At 39.3% G+C, this 20,365-nt stretch overlaps 1 protein-coding gene across 1 annotated transcript in view; it reads right to left on the bottom strand.

Annotated features, from left to right (window-relative positions):
* CTNNA1 (catenin alpha 1) overlaps positions 1–20,365 on the bottom strand; it is a 176,313-nt gene that overhangs the window by 11,995 nt on the left and 143,953 nt on the right. Inside the window, exons 10-11 of the mRNA XM_028527221.2 lie at positions 13,118–13,210; positions 3,235–3,391 (exon numbers count right to left, since the gene is read on the bottom strand). Coding sequence (XP_028383022.1) covers positions 3,235–3,391; positions 13,118–13,210 — 250 coding nt within the window. The remainder of the gene's footprint in view (positions 1–3,234; positions 3,392–13,117; positions 13,211–20,365) is intronic.

Below are 20,365 nucleotides of genomic sequence, written 5' to 3'. Positions count from 1 at the left end.
TGGGGAAAAGAAGACCCTAGGCCCTCTTCCCTGGGGTGGCATGCGCGTACCTATTTCCAAGTGCCACTGTCTATGTGATGCAGTGACCCACGTCACCCCTGCCCTACAGATTCAGAAAACACTGGCCTCAGGGTCTTCATGACTTCACCAGACTTATACACAAGATGATCACTACCTTTTTTTTTTTTTTTTAAATCCTCCTCCAAGGATGTTTTTTAAATGATTTAGAGGGAGGGACAGGGCGAGAGACAGAGATAGAGATGGAGGGAGGGAGAGAGAGATGAGATAGAAAAAGAAAAAGAAAGAAAGAAAAAAGAAAGGAAAAGAGAAAAGAAGAAAAGAAAGAAAGGAAAGAAAGAAACAGCAGTGTGAGAAACATCCATCGGCTGCCCCCCATATGCACCCTGACTGGGGATTAGACTTCGGTGTACAGGACGATGATCCAACCAGCAGAGCCACCTGGCCAGGGTTGACGACTACTCTTTGAGCCACAAATTTAGGATATGCTTTGTGATATAAGTATGAGGGAACTTTTGAAACCAATGGAACAGAGAGTATCAGGAACAATAAATAAAGCAGCATAGGGTCCTCTCAGTCCTATTTCCCAAATAACTGCCCCTTGGATGGGCTACAGCCAACATCCAGTCCCCACGATTTAAAAGGGAATGTGATGGTGGACGAGTATTAGTGGAAATATCCCACAAAAACTCTCACACTGCCAAGGGGCCACAAGGTCCCAAACAGTAGAGAACAACCACTCCAAGATGTCAAGCAGCATTCTCACTTTTCATTTGGCAACATTTTATAAAGCCCACCAGGCTTAAGCCAAACCCCGTGCTGGGCACTTGCCTGGCAGCACTTCTACTCAGAAACACACTCGCCTCGCTGAGGGGATTACTGAAGCACCAGTGTGTCAGGGTGAGGGGAAACTGGCCAAGAGGGCAGGTCAGGGTGAGGCCAAGCCAGGGCTTCTTATCTGCAGGCTGCCTGTGACTGCAGATGGTGCCTGCTCTCCGACCCGCGGAGCACGTCCAGAGATGCCGAGTTGCACAAGGACCAAGATCTGTGACCGGTGGGGGCCTGCCCAGTTTAAACTGAGGTTATTCTCAATCAGAGCCAACCAAGACTTCCCTACAAAGACTGCATGTCATGCGAGATGGGGAGACATCTCTAGCCATCCCCCCCAAAAAGTGCTAAAGCTGTCATGATTGAGGCAGGTATGTGAAGACTGGAGGGAGTCTGGGAGGGAGGGAGTCTGAATGCTAGAAATTAACTGGTTAATGCAGAATTCTACACAGGCATTTGCCTGTCTCCTCCCTTCATCCCATGTCCCTAAGAAGTATGTCATAAAAATTAGAGGAATTGTTAATTATTTAATTACTTGACACTGCTAAGAAAGCCTGTGACAAAGCATCAGAAAAACATACCAGGGTAGACCTCTAAAATTCAGATGCTCTGAAACTACCACCACTTTCTGACTAAAACAGTCACTCTGTTTTTATATGCTAACGGAAACGGTCTACGCTCTTTTCCATCAAGTCAACCCTTATACTTTCCACACTGGCGTAAAAATTGAACATACCAAAAAAAAAAAAAGTGCATCTATTAAAGAATGTGATTTCTCTTTGCCACTCTTCTGTATTATGTTACATATCCTAAAGATACTGCCTGGATCCACAAACCGCTACTGCAGAATCCCTTTTATTCTTTGATCTGAAGAATGATGCATGAGGGACCTTTGACGCTCTTATGTTTTTATTTTGCTGTAAGAAAGACTGAAAATCACTTGAGACCAAGCCTGAGAGAAACCCACCCTAATCACAAAAAAAAAGAAGTTCAGGAATGGCATAGCTTTCTCCTGAGGGGAGCTTTGCATTGAGAGTTCAGAATTAGTTGTTTGCTCAAATTTAAAAGTGCTGTGAAGGTGGAATGTTTTTCTCTAAACCTATGAAAAAGAATAATTCAGTACTTCACTGGGAAAAATAACGGAAGGCCATGATTTCCCAAAAAAGCCGTGCTGCATTTTGGGCACCTGCAAAGATGTGCTTGCAAATGGGTTTTTGTTTTGAAGTACCAGCGCCTGTAATTTGGCCGCCCTACAACAGCACGGCTTGCCCCTTTTGTGCAGTTTACATATTGCCTGCTCCTCACTCTATCAATTAGAGCCACCAATCCCAAGGAAAGCGAGCAGGGACGGAGAACATTGGTATGCAGAACACGCTGTCACCTTATACAGGTCACTGCTGGAGGACTGTGCTGTGCATGTTCTTAGGCCCGCTTCTGTTTCAAGCCCCATTGACATTCGCATCTCCCACGTTCCAGCCTATGGCTCCCTGGGGTGACAGGTAGTTTCAGCCCTACAAGTACCCAGCCACTGGCACTGCCCACAGCTGCTGGCCTCAGGAAGTCTGGCACCTCCAAAGAGCAAGCAGTGCAGCCAAGGGCAGCAGAGGTCCCATTAAATGGAAAATGCATTTATACTCGCTCAACTCGAAGGAGATAGATCGAAATTTATCTCTGTATGATGACAAACAGTGAATTGCAGTTGACAGACATTTTCTATATGAATGCAATTTACTATCATTACCAGTTTGTTTATATAATGAAATCAACTGTTTTTGTGAGGTGAATTACTCAGATTTATTTTTGCAAGTTCATAATTAAATGGCACTTAAATATTTCCTCTCTGTTTTCTGTCTGTGCATCATGCAGACAGAGTCTTTCAAAAAGTAGGCAGTTCAACTATGATCATTTGTGAGGGAGAGAGATGATTTCCAAGCAAGGAAAAAAAAAATATTTCACAAAAGAAACTAAAGGTGATGGTGTTGGGATTCCTGTCTCCTAAGTTTCGCTGGCTCATAACAAATAACCACAGCCTCCACTAGGACGAAGGACATACTTTTTCTAAACACAACAGCAGGAAGAGGGGTGGATGGCTATGGTGCTGTACTGGTCACAGGTGCAAACCTCTGCCAGCCAGCTTTCTAATTCATGCTTCTAAGATCAAGACCAGCCCCCCCACGAGGGGAACCCTCCAATGCCATCTCCCACTGGTTAGGGTTCCGTGGTAGCTTTTTTTGTTTTCCTTTTAATTAAAATGAAAACCAGCACAATATATTGCTAGAATAATTTATCTACCCATACTTGGGGGCATTCTGATTGTCAATTATCATGACTTCGGCAAAAGGAAATATGCACATCCTCACACGCTTCTCTAGGGAGCCAGCTCATTACCTGAGACAGCCAAGAAGTCATCAATGGAAGTAATGTCATCAACAGCATCTGTAAGAACTCGGACTTGTTTTTCCCACTGTTCTTTAAAAAGATCCATATTCTCTTGGGCCAGTTTACTCTGTGGTTTTGCTGCTAAAGCCAATGCAGCATTGATGACCTGCAAAGATAGTAAAGTTCACTGCTGACCTTTCGGAGGCATCAAAATAAAGCAGATGGGATAATACAGTTAGTCGAGTGGCTGTGGCTTTGTCTTACATGCATCTCACAGGACAAAGCAAATTTCACCATAACATAAAGACAGAAGTGTTAAACAATAGGTTTTTATATATGAATGCAGAAGGAACATGTTTAAAATATAGAAAAACAGTAATACATTGAAACTATGGACAATTACAAAAACAGTCTAATATTTCCACTATGTGATAGCAACTCTGTAATTTTTGATACTATATTCTAGGCTTTTTTCTCCTTGTATACATATGTATGTAAACATGGCACAAAATACATAATTAGAATTAAATGGTACATAAAACTATCTTGTTTCTTCTTTTAAATACTTCGTATCATTAAATATCTGTTTAAAGCATTAACTGTTTATTACTCCATCTTATGAAACAGGAACCACATGCCTTCAGGTCATGTGTAAAACTCCCAGCACACTGGAGGGATATGCTGCAGACTTAGCCTCCAAAGACTGTGGTTGTAACAAACTGAAGAATCAGACCCACGAGGCTGGTGGGACTATTCCTCTTCCTCCCTGAACAACTAGGAAGTGACAGACTATCAAGACAACGAAAGATTCCTAGGCACAGGGGGACTATGACACCCCAGTTATTAATTACTGATAGCCCACTACTTTCACAAGTATGTGAGTTTGGACGATCAACTATTTGGAAGAAGAGACATCCTATATTTCTCATGTGTAATGCTGTGGTCTCCCATATTCATTATTTCGAAGCCTGTTTTTTGTCTCTCTTCCTTCTTGCCATTCAGTTCCACTGGGTGCTTCACCATCGTGGGCTACATATTTCATTAACTAACTCATTAATTCATTCATGTATCAATGGATCGGAGTGGAGCTAGACCTTGTAAGAATATTTGGCTGAAGAAAATGTTTCCAAAGAAAGCCAAGTAAAACATGGGCACTGGCTTAATTATGTGTTTTAAATACTAAGATAATTTTCCATTGCAAAGAGAAAATTGCTTTCTTTTGTTCTTATCTCATGCAGTATAATGAAGGAACAGTCCCTTGCCTAAGGTTAACATTCTCATTTTGACTACTAAACTGTTTACAAAGGACACCTAACAAATACAGTCAAACCTTGGCTCTTGAACAATTCAGTTCCCAGAAAAAATCTCAGTTGTCTAACAAAACTTCGGGTCTTGATTCTCTGCCTGACAATCCTTTCATGCCGATACCTGTATGATCAGTGTCACGTCTCTCTGGCTATAGACAAAGGAGATTCAGTTTTCGAACAAATAGCTTCTCGAACAGTTTTCTGGAACAAATTATGTTTGAGAACCAAGATTCCACTGTACTCATTTTTTTATGACTCTTAGAAAATTAAAAATAGAAATGTATAAAGTGGGAAATTGAAATAATAGAAAAAGCTGTCAGAAAACAGACAAAATTACTTTTCCATGCAAATGATCTTTGTCTAGGAAATTTTAGAATTAATAAGAGTTCATTAAGATAGTTAAAGACAATATATAAAAAAACCAGTAGCTTTTCTATACGCTATCAAAAAGAATAGAAAATGGCCCTGGCTGGTGTGGCTCAGTGGACTGAGTGCTGACCTGCAAACAAAAAGGTCGCTGGTTTGATTCCCAGTCAGTTAGGGCAAATGCCTGAGTTGCAGGCTAGGTCCCCAGTTGGGGGCCCACAAGAGACCACCAATCGATGCATCTCTTGCATACTAGTATTTCTCTCCCTTTCTCCCTCCCTTCCCCTCTCTATAAAAATAAATAGCTTTTTAAAAATCACATAGTTTCATATTATATAAAAAAGTACAGAAAATGAGTAAAGTGTCAGATCTTCATAAAAGCAATTAATAGCAAAACATGTGGGATTAAATTTGTAAAGAAACCCACTGGACTGAAGTAGCAAAAAGTGACTAAACTTTTCTGAGGTACATTTAAAAACTTGAATAAAGACAAACAGATTAACATGGAACAATCAATTGATGAAAATAGCCAAAAAATCTTGGGGATAGAGAAACAGAGTAAGGAGGAGAGATAGTTTATAGTATAAAGCTAAAGTAATTAGAACAGCATAATCTAAAAACAGACCCTATCATAAAACAAATTCAGTGTTATGATGAAAGTGACATCACATATGGGTGGCAAAAGGTACCCTTTTTATATCTGGTGGGCTATTTTGAGAAAAAGTTATAGCTTTACTTCATACTTACATTTATGTGCTAAGATTGTATCCAGATAAATGAGTTAAATTTAAAATTACAAGGCTAGAAGAATATATTTATGTATGCACTTACTGAACAAAAACCTAAATAGAAATTGTTTCTGTCTTAGAAAACTGTTCTCTATTTCCAAATAACAATTGGAGAAGTCAATTTAGAAATCTAACTATATTACTTTTACATTTAAGTATGTATATATAACAGATGAGGTATATCATGTTAGGTAAATTGGGGAAAGTTGTCAGTAGAAAGTAGGAAAGACACGGATGCCTTACCTAAGGTGAGCCACGAATGTCCAGGAAACAACCAGGGGAAAATGTAGTCTCACAAAGAAATGCAAGTCAGAGGGTTCTATGAACCCACTAAGTTCTGAGACCAAATCTGAAATGACATTTTGTTCTAGAACTTCCTCTTGTTATTTTAAAAATACAGATAATACCACCTACCCCTAACGCAGGAGGACTACATGTGTTCCACAGCACTTTGTCAGTGAGGTCTTTCTTGCTCATCCCACACCAACCTTTGTGGGATATAGTTAAAGCAGTGCTTTGAGAAAAACGTATAGCATTAAGTGTTCATTAGAAAAAGTCTCAAATTAGTGATCTAAAAGCTTCTATCTTTAGAAAATAGAGAAAGAAGGGCAAATTAAACCCATAGCAAGCAGAAGGAAAAAAATAACAGAGCCCTTGCTGGCGTGGCTCAGTGGATTGAATGTCAGCCTGCAAACCAAAGGGTCACCAGTTTGAGTCCCAATCAGGGCACATGCCTGGGTTGTGGGCCAGGTCCCCACTATGGGGGTGCATGAGTAACAACCACACACTGATGTTTCTCTCCCTTTTTCTTCCTCCCTTCCCCTCTAAGAATAAATACAATATTTTTTTTAAAAAAGTGTAATTGATGAAATACAAATTACCCAAATTCACTCAAGAATAAACAGCTAATCTGAATACCCTGGTATCTGTTAAAGAACTGAATTCATTGTTGAAAACCTTCCCATGAAGAAAACTCCAAGCCAGATGGCTTCATTGGTAAATTCTTCCAAACGATTAAAAAAGGACTAATACCCATTATACAGACTTACCAAGAAAAACAAAACAAACAAACAAACAGGAGAGAAGGAAATACTTTCAGCTTTTATGATACGGAAATCAAACTTTACAAAAGAAGAAAACAAGACCATTATAAACGTAAAAGCCTTACGAGGAGACTGCAGTGTCTCTTGAGGCCTGTTACCTGCAGACCTCTCTGTATGCGCGGTAGGAGGGGGGAGAGTAGATACACAGAAAATGCTGAGAAAAACTTTTCGTTGGAAGCATCTCCTTTGGGCTCTTTTGTGAAACTACTTTGTAAGAAAAGATCTGAGAACAGGGAGTAGAAAAGTGAGGTGATTCAAATGCAGATGGTCCTATGATTGTGAAATAATAGATGAGGGAGAGCTGAGGCCACAGGCTTCCTGGCCCATGTGCCTCGGGTGTTCTTTAAAGGGCTGTGTATTTTCTCACTACCTGCAGACCAGGCCTGTTTGGATTTGTACTTTTTTGATGCTTGTCAAGACTTTCAGCCACAAAAATGATCAGTGTTCCCACAGGCACAATGGGAGAAATAGTAACATAGAAGTCTAAGGAGGTAAAAGAAAGAATGTACAATTTCATAAGTTCTCAATTTTAATGAAAAGAAAAAAAAGAAATGTAGATAGGTAGTGGCTTCAAATACTTAATTCACCCTTGTATAGATTCCCAAGAAAGACCATATTTTATTTAAATCAGGCTATATGAATTCCTCAAGTGCCAGGTTTGTATTAACATAAATGTACAATGTTCATTTCTCACATAATGAACTAAGAAAAATAAAATAGTGAGATCATCTCTATAGAAGACTGAAATCATATCAAACATCTTTTCCGATCACAATGGTATAAAACTAGAAACCAATTGCAATAAAAAAATGAAAAACAAACACATGGAAACTAAATAACATGTTACTAAACAATGAAAGGGTCAATAATGACATCAAAGAAGAAATCAGAAGTTACCTTGAAACAAATTAAAATAAATACACAACAACCCAAAACCTATGGGACACAACAAAAGCAGTTCTAAGAGGGAAATTCATAGCATCATAGGCCTCCCTCAAGAAACAAGAAAAAATCTCAAACAACTAACCCTACAGCTAAAAGATCTAGAAAAAAACAACAAACAAAGCCCAGAGTGGGTAGAAGAAAGGAAATAGTGACGATTAGAGTGGAAATAAATGACAGAGCCATTAATAAAAAAAAAATCAATGAAACCAAGAGCTGGTTCTTTGAAAAGATGAACAAGATTGACAAACCTTTAACCAGGCTCATAAAGACAGAGGACCCAAATAAATAAAATCAGAAATAAAAGAGGAGAAGTAACAACTGACACCAAAGAAATACAAAGGATTGTAAGAAAATATTATGAACTATATGCCAACAAATTGGACAATCTGGGCAAGACAGATCAATTTCTAGAAACACACAATCTCCCAAAACTGAATCAAGAAGAATCAGAAAATCTGAATAGACAAATTACAACTAATGAAAATGAAGCAGTAATCAAAAAACTCCCAGCAAACAAAAGTCCTGGACCAGATGGCTTCACAGCTTAATTTTACTGAACATTCAAAGAACTAACACCTATCCCTATCAAACTATTCCAAAATTTTTAAGAGGAAGGAAGACTTCCAAGCTAATTTTATGAAGCCAGCATTATCCTCATTCCAAAACCAGATAAAGACACTACAAAGAAAGAAAACTATAGGCCAATATCCCTGATGAACACAAATGCTAAAATCCTCAACAAAATATTAGCAAACTGGATCCAGCAATACCCTGCAAAGATCATACACCACCAACGAGTGTCATTTATTCTGGGCGTGTAAGGTTGGTACAATATTTGCAAATCGATAAACATGATATATTGTAAAAACAAAATGAAGGATAAAATTACATGATCATATTAATAGATGCAGAAAAAGCATTTGATAAAACCCAGCATCCACTTAATGACAAAAACTCTCAGCAAAGCGGGAATAGCAGGAACATACCTCAACATAATAAAGGCCATCTATGACAAACCACATCAAACATCATACTCAATAGGCAAAAACTACAAGCATTTCCCTTAAGATCAGGAATAAGACAAGGATGTCCACTTTTATTTAACATAGTACTGAAAGTATTAGTCACACCAATCAGACAAGAAGAAATACAAGGCATCCAAATTGAAAGGAGGAAGTAAAACTGTCATTATTTGTAGATGACATAATATGGTATATAGAAAATCCTGAAGACTCCACCAAAACAGTACTAGCTAAAACTTATAAATTTCAGTAAATTAGCAGGATACAAAAATAATACTCAGAAATTGGAAGTGCCCACCAAGATGGAGGCATAGGTAGAAACTCTTTACTTCCTTGCACAACCAAAAGGAGGATAACCACCAATCTAAAAACAATAAATAACCAGAAGTGCCAAAAAATCAAACTGCATGGAACTCCAACAACCAACCAGACCAACCCGACTGGTAGGAGGGAGACGGGCAGTGGGGTGGATGGAGAACCCAGGGCAAGGCAGTGGACCGTGCAGGCAGGGCTGGCTAAATGGAAAACTGAGACTCAGAGCTGACTGTGGACTACGGCGGGGTTGCCACAGTGGGAGAAGCTCCCAGTCTCAAGAGTTGTAAAGTAGGCTAGAGCCCAGCAGGTGAGCTGCATTGTTCCCTCTCTGGCTCCTCCCCCACAGGCAGCACATCAGCACAACAAAGAGGGTTGCCCGGCCCTGGTGAACTGTAATAGCATAATCAATAAAATATATGAAAAAAAAAGAAAAAGAAAACCTAAGGCCCCACCCCCTTACAACTTCACAGGTGCACCGAGACAAAGAAATATGGCTCAAATAAAAGAACAGAGCAAAACTCCAAAGAAAGAGCTAAGTGATGAGGAAATAGCCAACCTATCTGATGTGGAATTCAAAACAATGGTAATCAAGATGCTCGTAAAACTGATTGAGCTTGGTTGAAAACTGAAAGAACAAATGAAGGATACCCAAAGTGAAATAAAGCAAAATATTCAGGGAACCAACAGTGACAGGAAGGAAACCAGGACTCAAATCAATGATTTGGAACAAAAGGAAGAAATAAACATCCAACTGGAATAAGAATAAAGAAACAAGAATTCAAAAAAGTGAAAAGAGAGGCTTAGGAACCTCTGGGAAAACTCTAGACATTCCAATATCCAAATCATAGGGGTGCCAGCAGGAGAACAACAGCAGCAAGAAATTGAAAACTTATTTGAACAAATAATAAAGGAGAACTTCCCCAATCTGGTGAAGGAAACAGACTTCCAGGAAGTCCAGGAAGCTCAGAGTCCCAAAGAAGTTGGACCCAAGGAGGAACACACCAAGGCACAACATCATTAAGTTACCCAAGATTAAAGATAAAGAGAGAATATTAAAAGCAGCAAGAGGAAAGGACAGTTACCTACAAACTGCCCTTATGGGAGTGCCCATAAGACCATCAGCTGATTTCTCAAAAGAACCCTTACAGGTAAGAAGTATTTGAAGTCATGAAAGGCAAGGACCTACACCAAGATTACTCTATCCATCAAAGCTATCATTTAAAATGGAAGGGCAGATAAACTGCCTCCCAGATAAGGTCAAGTTAAAGGAGTTCATCACCACTAAGCCCTTATTATATGAAATGTTAAAGGTACTTATCTAAGAAATTGAAGAAGATCAAAAACTATGAACAGTAAAATAACAACAAACTCACAACTATCAACAAATGAACCTAAAACAAAACAAAACAAAACAAAACAAAAAACCCCCAACAACGATGAAAACAAATACTAAGCAAACAACTAGAACAGGAACAGAATCACAGAAATGGAGATCACATGGAGGGTCTTCAGTGGGGAGGGGAAGAATGGGGGGGAGGTACAGGGAATAAGAAGCATAATCAGTAGGCATAAAATAGACGGGGAGAGATTAAGAATGGTATAAGAAACAGTCAAGTCAAAGAATTTGTATGTACAATCCATGAACTAAGGGGAGGGGAGGAATGCTGAAGGGTTGGGAGGGTTGGAGAGGGGACAAAGGGGAAAACCTGGAAAACTGTAATAGCATATCAATAAAATATACTTTAATTCCTGTTAAAAAATACCAATGGCATATCTCATAGAACTAGAACACATATTCCAAAAATGTTTATAAAACTACAAGAGACCTCAAATAGCCTCAGCAATCTTAAGAAAGAAGAACTAAGTTGGAGGTACCATGCTACCTAATACTGAACTATACTACAAGGCTATATAGCAATCAAAGCAACATGGTCCAGGCATTTAAAAAAGGGCATAGAGATCAATGGAACAGAATAGAGAGCCAGAAATAACCATGCCTTTATGGTTAACTACTATTTGACAAAGCAGGCAAGAACATAAAATGGAATAAAGACAGTCTCTTCAATAAACAGTGATGGGAAAGTTGGACAGATATATGCAAAAAAAAATTAAACCACCTCCTTACACCATACTCAATGTGTCACAGCTGCCTTGTCTAGAAATGGCATCTGGTAATGCACATAATGTCATTACCATGCCTGCAAATGGCTATTGTATTTGCCATCACCGAATCTGCCCAGCTCTGTTTGTAAGCAAGGGTAGGAATGAGCCCAGGTGAGAAACTGGGCTCATTCCAGGGAGAATAATCACACCTGGAAAACATTTTATTCAGGACAAATACCCAATACCAAGTGTGGTCTGCCCACTGTTTGTCTCAGCCCTTGAGTTCTGTTCTAGTAGGAGAATGAAATTACAAAGGAGAAGGACAAAGGATGCTTTCTGATGGCAAACTCAAACCTGTGCGATATGGCCGAGCCACACACGATTTATGCACATCACCATTTTCATTAGTCTATCTACTAGACTCTCCATGTGAACTCCCCCCCACAGGCTTTAAGATCATTTATATAAATACTCTTGCTAGGTGTGATGAGCGTATGTTACCATCTGTTTAAGCTGATATGTGAAAGCACTGTTGTTTTTCAAGCATTTAAAAACCAAATGGAGAACCAAAGACATTAAAAACATATACTGATAGGATAAAATGGCAAACTTAAGGAAAAAAAAGCCAAATCTTTAGAAATATGCTCTAAATTTATTCCATGTAACTTGGTCATACATTAACTTTCTGGAGGTGATTCAATCCATTGTGCTTATTAGCTGCACAGCTAGCAATCACTAGCAGATTTCATGACTGGATTAAAGCTGAAGAAATGTCCATCACATAATGCAAATTCTCAACTGGCCCATCACACTAATATTTAGACAAAGCAACTCTCATTGGGAAACTATTCGCATGGTTCAGAATGAGAACAAATGTCCTAATTAACCTGTATACCAGTAAGGATCTCATATTAGTAACCAGGCTTTACTTATTCCTATCACCTACTTTGAGTGTCAGGAATTATTTATATGAAAGAGCCAGAGTATTAGTCACAGTATATTTTAAAGGTGGCTGCAGACATAACATAGAAACTTCATTCCTGTGACCTCTATTCTATTACTCCAGTTCCCTTGCGCATTCCCCTTTATTTGTGGGCACTGCCATCTGGCAGGCCATTTAGAGAGAAGTAAATGTAAGTCCTCAAAGTATGCCCATGAGTACTCTCTACTTGGGAAATTGGAGAGGCAACCTCTTCCACTGAATCAGTATTTACACTGCCTAGAAATCCCTGTGAGTGGCAAAGAGTAGCAGGCCACATGAACAGGATCAGGTCCCCTCATGGGACACATGCAACACACCAGGCATGTAACAAACAATACCATTCTTCTGTGTGCTTCAAAGTCTTTCTAGTGTCCCAGAGGCTTAACCTAGCCTCATCACCAGTCTTCCAAAATGTCGTTATAAATGGAGAAAAGTTCTCAAGCATTTACTTTGGTAGCTGGCTGAATTACATTATTAATATCTGTATCATAAGGCTACTTTAAGATATTACAGAGTAAGGGTTCCAGCTCTTAAATGTTCCCTGCCTCCCCCAACACAGAAACCCAAATACAAGGCATTCAGATGGAGGGCAGGGAGGTAGCTGTTACACTTTGGGGCTTGTGGGGTAACCACCGCGATCGCAGGACTGCCAGATGTTGCAGATACCCTAGTTCAAGAAGGCGGTAGACCGAAGGGTGTGGTCACTGCCTGCCATTTGTGAGCAGCGGAGGACAATTAACATTTTTTATGAAGGGCAAGGGGATAGCATGCAATGCCCTCAGGAAATGTCACTTGAAATTAAAACATAAATTTCTCCAACCTTGGTAGACTCTGAATCACTGTTTTGTCTCCATGACTTTTATCTAAAATCCTAAAAACAAAACTAACAAAGTAAACCTCATCTCCATTCTAACCCAAATCCAATTTGGTGGTACCTTATACATTACGGGTCATTCCTTACCTGAGGGCAGAGGGCTTCCAGCTGGCTTGCAGACATTCGAACAAGCTTTACACCTTCTTCATTGTTTGAAATGGAACAGGCCAGGTTGGCAACCTAGAAGAAGGAACACCATAAAAAAGTCTTTGAAGATTTTTCTCTTAAACTGCAAAGGAAAACAAACATACACTTACCCTTACTCCCGACCTTTACACAAGGATACTTTTTTTAAGACCTGTGCTAAGGAAATTGTACCGATTCATAACACAGGTCACACTGTAAGTTGGTAGCAGAACCTTAAAAGATCCCATGGCCTGTAACTCACAGGCTTTACATGGGCTCTGACCTGCCTGAACAGTAACTTCAGGAAGAAGTTCTCCCAGTGGGGCAGTGACATGAGAAAAGCTAAGGAACCAAATGCACCAGGAAAGAACTGCTGGTATCCTAGTGTACTTTGCAGCTGTTCTGAAGTAAGGAAATTGAAAATCTAAGTTACTATTCTCATTTGACAGGTGAATAGATGCTTACTTTAAGCCAAAATGAGCTTTATTTGAATACAAGTCTATTTTTTCAAATTAAAAAAAAAATAGCATTAAGACATCAAGATGGACACAAAGCCATCCTCATCAGAAAAGGAAAAAGAAACAGCAATGATGTCCCATTGTTAAGAGCAAAACTGTCCCCTAGCTGGCTTCTCAAAAGCACTGACAGCTGGACTCTTTCCCCAACTATGCGGCTTCATTGGAACTTCCCACCCAACAGTCTCAATGACATTGCTCATGTAGCCAGAAACGGTGTTTCAAAGTTGTGCCATACTTCCTCTGCCAAAGCTCTGGCTATGCCGATGATGTTGCTCTGTAGTGCTCTGTAGTGCTCTATAGTGACTGTTATGGCTTCTTAATGGTAACCTTGCCAATTCCATTAGTAATGCCACAGACCAACTGACTATGCGGGGCTGAGACACATCTTGCTCCCAGATGCAAACTCAGTAATGAATGACAGAGGCATAGGCAGTGGAATACCAAAGGCAATTTCCAAGAATTTAAATGCCAGAGTAAACAAGGGCAACGGCAAATAACCTTTGATTTTTTACTCCTCCACCCAACTTAAGCACATAAAGACACAAGAAAAAATATATACTACTATGGCTGTTTGCTGTGTTACAGTTAGGCATTAACAGCTTTCTGCAAGACTGCTAAACTATCAGAATCCTGTACTGTCTAATCACAAGAAGAAACAAAAGAACGAACATGCAGTTTAAAAATAAAATGTAAGGAAACTGAAAATTAGGTCTTTAATGTTTAGTGGCCTTCAAAAAAAGAAGTGACATCTATTCTCCCTGAAGATTACAATTCTACTTTCTGATGTCAAATGGACCTGAGCCAATAGGGACTTTTCTCTTCATGATGACAATCAATAGAGTTGACTGTAGATCCTTATTTGTTTAAAAATTGCTACAAAATATGGCCTAAGCTAAATTTTATAGAAGACTTTTAAAAAAACATTATCCCTCAATTGCACATTTTATGATGCTATAATGAAGGAGAAAGCTTAAATTAGATATGTTCATGCCCTAAGAGGGGGTTTTGAAAACCAAATACAAAATGTGCAGCTGATCACTGAACTAGCAGCTGAGACTAACGGAGGTCCCTGTGAGCTGAGCAAACTCATGCCAGCACCCCCACCCCACCCCCACCACTTAGGAAGCCAGGTGAATGTCAGATGCGGAAAGGTCTGCCACTGTGTTTCTGTCTTCCATACCTTAGTCACTACTCATATAATCTCATTTCTATTTATATTCTCCCAATTGTATGAATCTGAAAAACCCAGAAAAATATTTAAATTAAGGAGCAAAAAACTATATAAAGTACTATCTACTAATAGAGTGGCTGAGGCCGAAATGGCTGACTTTGGTAAACCACCTTTCCTAATTCCTAATAATCCTAACAAAACAAAGGTTAGGGAAGACTTGCTCTTTGCTTTAAAACGTTAGGTACACTGCCTGTTTCAGGAAGCCACTCTGCCTGGCCAGGGAGGAGGTAGCAGGCACCTGTCACTGACAGTCTTCTCCAGATGAACGCTCAATTCACCCTCCAGGGACAAGGCTACTCACTTCTAACAATGAAAAATGTGCAAATGCAGCCTCTTGACCATAGTTCCCTGAGGGGCTAACCTTGTATATTAGTGCCAGGCTACAGGGAAAGCTCAGGGTGAGGGGAAGGGCTTCCTAAATGCCTCCTTCTGGGGTCTAAAAATCTGGGACGGCAGTTAATACAGAGACTGAAGATTCTGAAGTTTGAATTAAAAACACCCAGAGCAGCTAACTTCCAGAGAACCTGGCTGAGCTGAAACTTTGTAGAGCACTGAGCAGTATCTCTACAGTTGTTCTGGGAATTAATTATTCTGTCTTTGCTATCACAGTAACTTGAGGTACGACTAACAATGTAAATGTCTTGGATGCCAGCTAATCCAAGGAGTGGGCTAGAACCAACACAATGACCCCTGGCTCTGACATCATGAAAGAGTGACCAGTGCCTCTGCTGCACTGCTTCTGCCTAACTCATGTGAGTCTGGACTGTGTTAAGGAGCAGAACATTTCGGAAAGCTTGCAACTCCCTAATAAAAAACAGCTCTAGGCTGCTGCAGGTTTCAGGAGGAGCCCAGTAACAGTCTGTGCTGTGAAGGAGACTGTCATAGTGAAGCTGTGTCAGATCAGCAAATATGACATCTGCACATTACAAAGATAACAGTTCAGAGATTTAGAAAAGCTCTACCTTCACACTAGATTTTCTTTACCTAAAATTTATGAAAGAAAGTTCTATAGTAGAAAAATATCCCATTATGACCATTTTCTTCTATTATACAGTATGTGCTGATGACTTTAAAGTGCAGAGTTGTTTAAACCACACACAAGTTGTTCCCACTGCCCTCGGGTAAGTGCTCGTGGTTTTGCATTTTGCTGAAGTACTCGGGAACCTCTAAAGGAAGACAAGACTAATTCTGTTCTTGGCTATAAACTAATGACTTACTCTCATGACAAAGTCATTCCCATTCTGTGAAGTGAAACAAGCAGAAGACCTGTGGAAAAGGTCTTTTAAATCTAAGTGGCAACATCACAACCTAAGAAGCAGACTACAAGGCTGAAGCTCAAAACCTACATCACTTCCCATGCAGCCTTGGGTCAAGCTACTACAGCTTGAATTTTCTTCTTTAAAATGATTGAGTCTACCTCTCAAAAATTCTAAAGTAACAGTAACTCAACTTTTCTAAACTTGTCATATATCTGAGATGTCCCAACTGTACGTCATATAAATTTCAAAACCATTCAAGAAATTTCTAACAATCACTCCCAAGCCCACAGGGGAATTGATGATGGAACAAAGGGTAAGCACCCACCTTCCCAATTTCCAGGGGAGGGTGCTGGTTACCTTCTTAGGGGGAACAAGGCATGTTGCCAAAAAACGAAGTGTGCGCAGGCGACAGAAAGTTCCACACTGGACTGTGGTGATGGTTATGTAGTTCTGTAAATTTAGTAAAAATTCCCTGAACTGCATACTTAGAATGGGTAAATTTTATGATACCTAAATTATATTTTTAAAAAATCTATTTTTTAAAAATAGAATCTGCTATTAAAAAAAAAATTCAGGGCAGCCCTGGCTAGCGTAGCTCAGTGGATTGAGCTCGGGCTGCGAACCAAAGCATCACAAGTTCGATTCCCAGTCAGGGCACATGCCTGGGTTGCAGCCCATGGCCCCCAGCAACCGCACGTTGATGTTTCTCTCTTTGTCCCTCCCTTCCCTCTCTAAAAATAAATAAATAAAATCTTTAAAAAATCTTTAAAAAAAAATTCAGGGCTAAGCAGATGAGTAATTAGAGGAAATTATCAGAGGCTAGAAATGAGAAAGCAGGAATTCAGAGAGGTAAGCAAGCACTGAAAACAGCGTTTATTTGAGATAAGGGTGGGGGGAGGGGAATGGGGTATGTACCGTTCTGTGGTCAGAACCCGTGTTTTTAATGGCCATGACCTTCACTTCAGATCACAGGCTCTGCACAGAGCTGGGATGGCCAAAAGCCAAAAGCCTTAGTGATAAGAGTGAAAGAACAAAGAAGTCACCATGAAGAGGGAAATAGAATACTTGCCAGTGTAAGCTCTAAGCATTCACTCAAAGAGAAGAAAAGAAAAGGTCTACCTTCCCAAATTCTAACCAAAATCTGGTCCTCTACAGGGGTTCAGATATAGAAATTATTTATTTGGCCCCAAAAGCATTTAGGTTTAGGAGGTCATGTATTAGTGGTATCCCTAAACAACTGGCAGAAGCAAATCTAAATGGAAATTTTCTCTGATGAAAGATAATCTAATCCCAGGCCTCAAAGAATTCCTAGGTGCAAAATACCAGGATGTGAATTCACAATAAAAAGTGCAGAAAGTACACAAGGAAATAAGCCATCTTGGGCAAGAGTAGGCTAAAGAATTGAGTGATTAGATCCACAATGACTACAGATACGCAAATGATCAAAAATGGAATAGTAAAAGATTTTTCTTATGTTAACAGGAATTTTAAAAAGTATACAAAGTAGAGACAAGGAAAGAATACTCAGAAAAATTATACTAGACAGACTTGAGAAGAATCAAAATAGAGCTTTGAGAGAAAAGCAGTAACTTCTGGCACTCTTGGATATGTAAAATAATCTTGACTGCAACAGTGCTGCAAAGAGAATTATTAACTGTAAAGTCAAACTTAAGATTTAAAAAAAAGAAAAAAGTTTTCACAATATGAAAAATTAAGAGAAATGCAAGATAAATTCAGAAGGCCTACTATTCAACCATGAGAAATTTCAGGAGGAAAGACAGAATGGAACAGAGGTAATACTGAAAGAAAGAACAGCAATAAAATTTTTTCAGAGTGAATGATATCTAAATTTTAGATTTAAGAAGACAAATTCTAAGCATGGTAAGTAAAAAGAAACCCACACCCTGATACACTGTAGTAAAGCTTTAGAACAACAAAGACAAGATTTTTAAATAGCCAGGAAGTAAATACAAATTATCTATGAAGGAAGCTCTGTGAGACTGACTGCTGACTTTCCAACTGCAACCAGGGAGGCCAGAAATGGAGAAATAATCTTCAAATCACTGAGGTGGAGGATGGAGGGGGGAATCATCTATCCTAGGACTACAAATACACTGAAACTATTTTTTCAAGAAATAGAGCACAAGAAAGACATAAAGACAAAACAAAACCAAAAACAACTTAAGAGCATTTACTCTAGATATTCCCTCTCCCACGCCCACTAAAGACATTTCTAATGAATATGCTTCAGAAAGGGAAGTAACCCCAGAAGGAAGGTTTAACATGTAAGAAGAAATGGGAAGCAATGAAAATACGGTATCAGGGAAAATTTATGCAAAGTTGAAAAAATGAGTAAGGCAATACCAACCATGTCTAACTCAGGGGGCTATAAATAAAGAGAACCAAAATACTGGACAATATTTAAGTTGGAGAATAGAGTTAAAGTATTCTAAGATTCCTATATTATTTCAGGAAGGAAAGATATTGAGTTGATTAATCCTCATCTCTAAGTTGAATATGCATGATAAAAATATCCAGAGTTACTACTAATAAAACAGAGAGTATATGACTTCCAAATGGGGAGGGGGGTAATAAAAAAGGAGGTGGGAAGTCTCAACCACTCCGAAAAGGGAAAGATAGAAGCAGAGGGTGAAAGAGAAGGAGAACAAACTCAATGGTAAAAATGAATCCAATGTCATAACTATAAGGAATGTGTATGTACTAAACCCTAACAGAAAAAAATAAACTGTGCTAAACTGAGTAATGATAACTAAACATATGCTCTTTACAAGGTACATTTAAAACAAAAAAACAAAGACTGAGCATCATTTTTCAGAAGAAAGGAGAAAGCTATGCTGGGGTGATCAGGAAAAAGCACGTGACGCACAGATTTGCTGCGCACCGTCCTCCCAATACTGCCATTGGGGAGCTCAAGGCCACGTGCTGGGCGAGCCCCTGACTAGGTCATAGCTGCAGGGACTGCAACTCAGTAGGAAAGCAATGTTATGACTTTGCCTTTTTCGAAGGAACTTACAAGAAAAAAAGAAAATCGTGGAATTTGTCACTGTATGTTAAAATGTTGAGGACCCCATCACTGTTTCTTATAGAAAAGCCCCATGTAAGAATTCTTTTTATACTTTATTTTCAGAATAGGCTTATTTTTCATGAAGAAAATGGACATCCTTCCTCCATTCTAAAGACAAGAACTACACAACTACTTGTGTTTCATCCTTTTCTCCTTGCTACCAGGCAGTGCAGTGCCAAATCCAAACTCACGCATGACAATTATAGCTCTTAATTGTCTATTACTCTTTTCCTCGATTCTGATTTTCTACCTCTACCTTATTTCATGTTTTTGTCCTAAATAAGTTATGGCAAATCTAATTTTAGGAAGCAGCAAGATATAAATATAAGTATCTCTAGCAAGGATTAGAAATAGTGAATTTACTAAAACATCATCAACTATTTTAAACAATTTGGCTATTGTTTAATAAATAATAAGCTTTCATTTGTAGATCACCACCCAGATGATGCTGTAATCATTTCCATTTACATGGTATCATATATACTACTTTAATAGTTCTGTATTTTTTGTCCTGGCTGGTGTGGCTCAGTGGATTAAATGCTGGCCTGTGAACCAAAGGGTCACTGGTTTGATTCCCAGTCAGGGCACATGATGGGTTGCAGGCCAGGTCCCCAGCAGGGGGGCACATGAGAGGCAACCACACACTGATGCTTCTCTCCCTCTTTCTCCCTCCTTTTCCCTCCCTCTAAAAATAAATATAAAAAATAAAAGTCCCCTATTATCTAACTACCTGAATAACCTATCTATCAGTAAAGCTAAACAGGTGCCTGTCTAAACATTAGTCCATCAGCTCTACTGATGAGAAAACAGGAGGCCTACATTCTTCTGAAGCAGGGCCGTCGCTAGTCAGAGTGCTTCCTTAATCATTCCTACCATCGGTTCAACAGAAAAGAATCCTGATGCTCCCTGAGAACAAGGTTCATCCACTGCCTTCACTTGACCATCCCCAAAATTGACTAGGTGGTTAAGTTCAGTCAAAAATGCTTGTTAGGGAGTAAGATGAAATAGTAAGTCAAGACTTTTGTCTCACACAGGCCCATTAATCTGAAATCTCTCTGAAAATGTGAGACCAAGCTTAATATGTTTAGAAAATTCTTCTGGTGCTGAAGGTCAGCA

The sequence above is a fragment of the Phyllostomus discolor genome, chromosome 13 (genome assembly GCF_004126475.2).
Source record: "Phyllostomus discolor isolate MPI-MPIP mPhyDis1 chromosome 13, mPhyDis1.pri.v3, whole genome shotgun sequence".
Taxonomy (NCBI): Eukaryota; Metazoa; Chordata; class Mammalia; order Chiroptera; family Phyllostomidae; genus Phyllostomus; species Phyllostomus discolor.
Note: the sequence above shows the minus strand (reverse complement) of the source record. Positions and strands in the feature narration are given on the sequence as shown.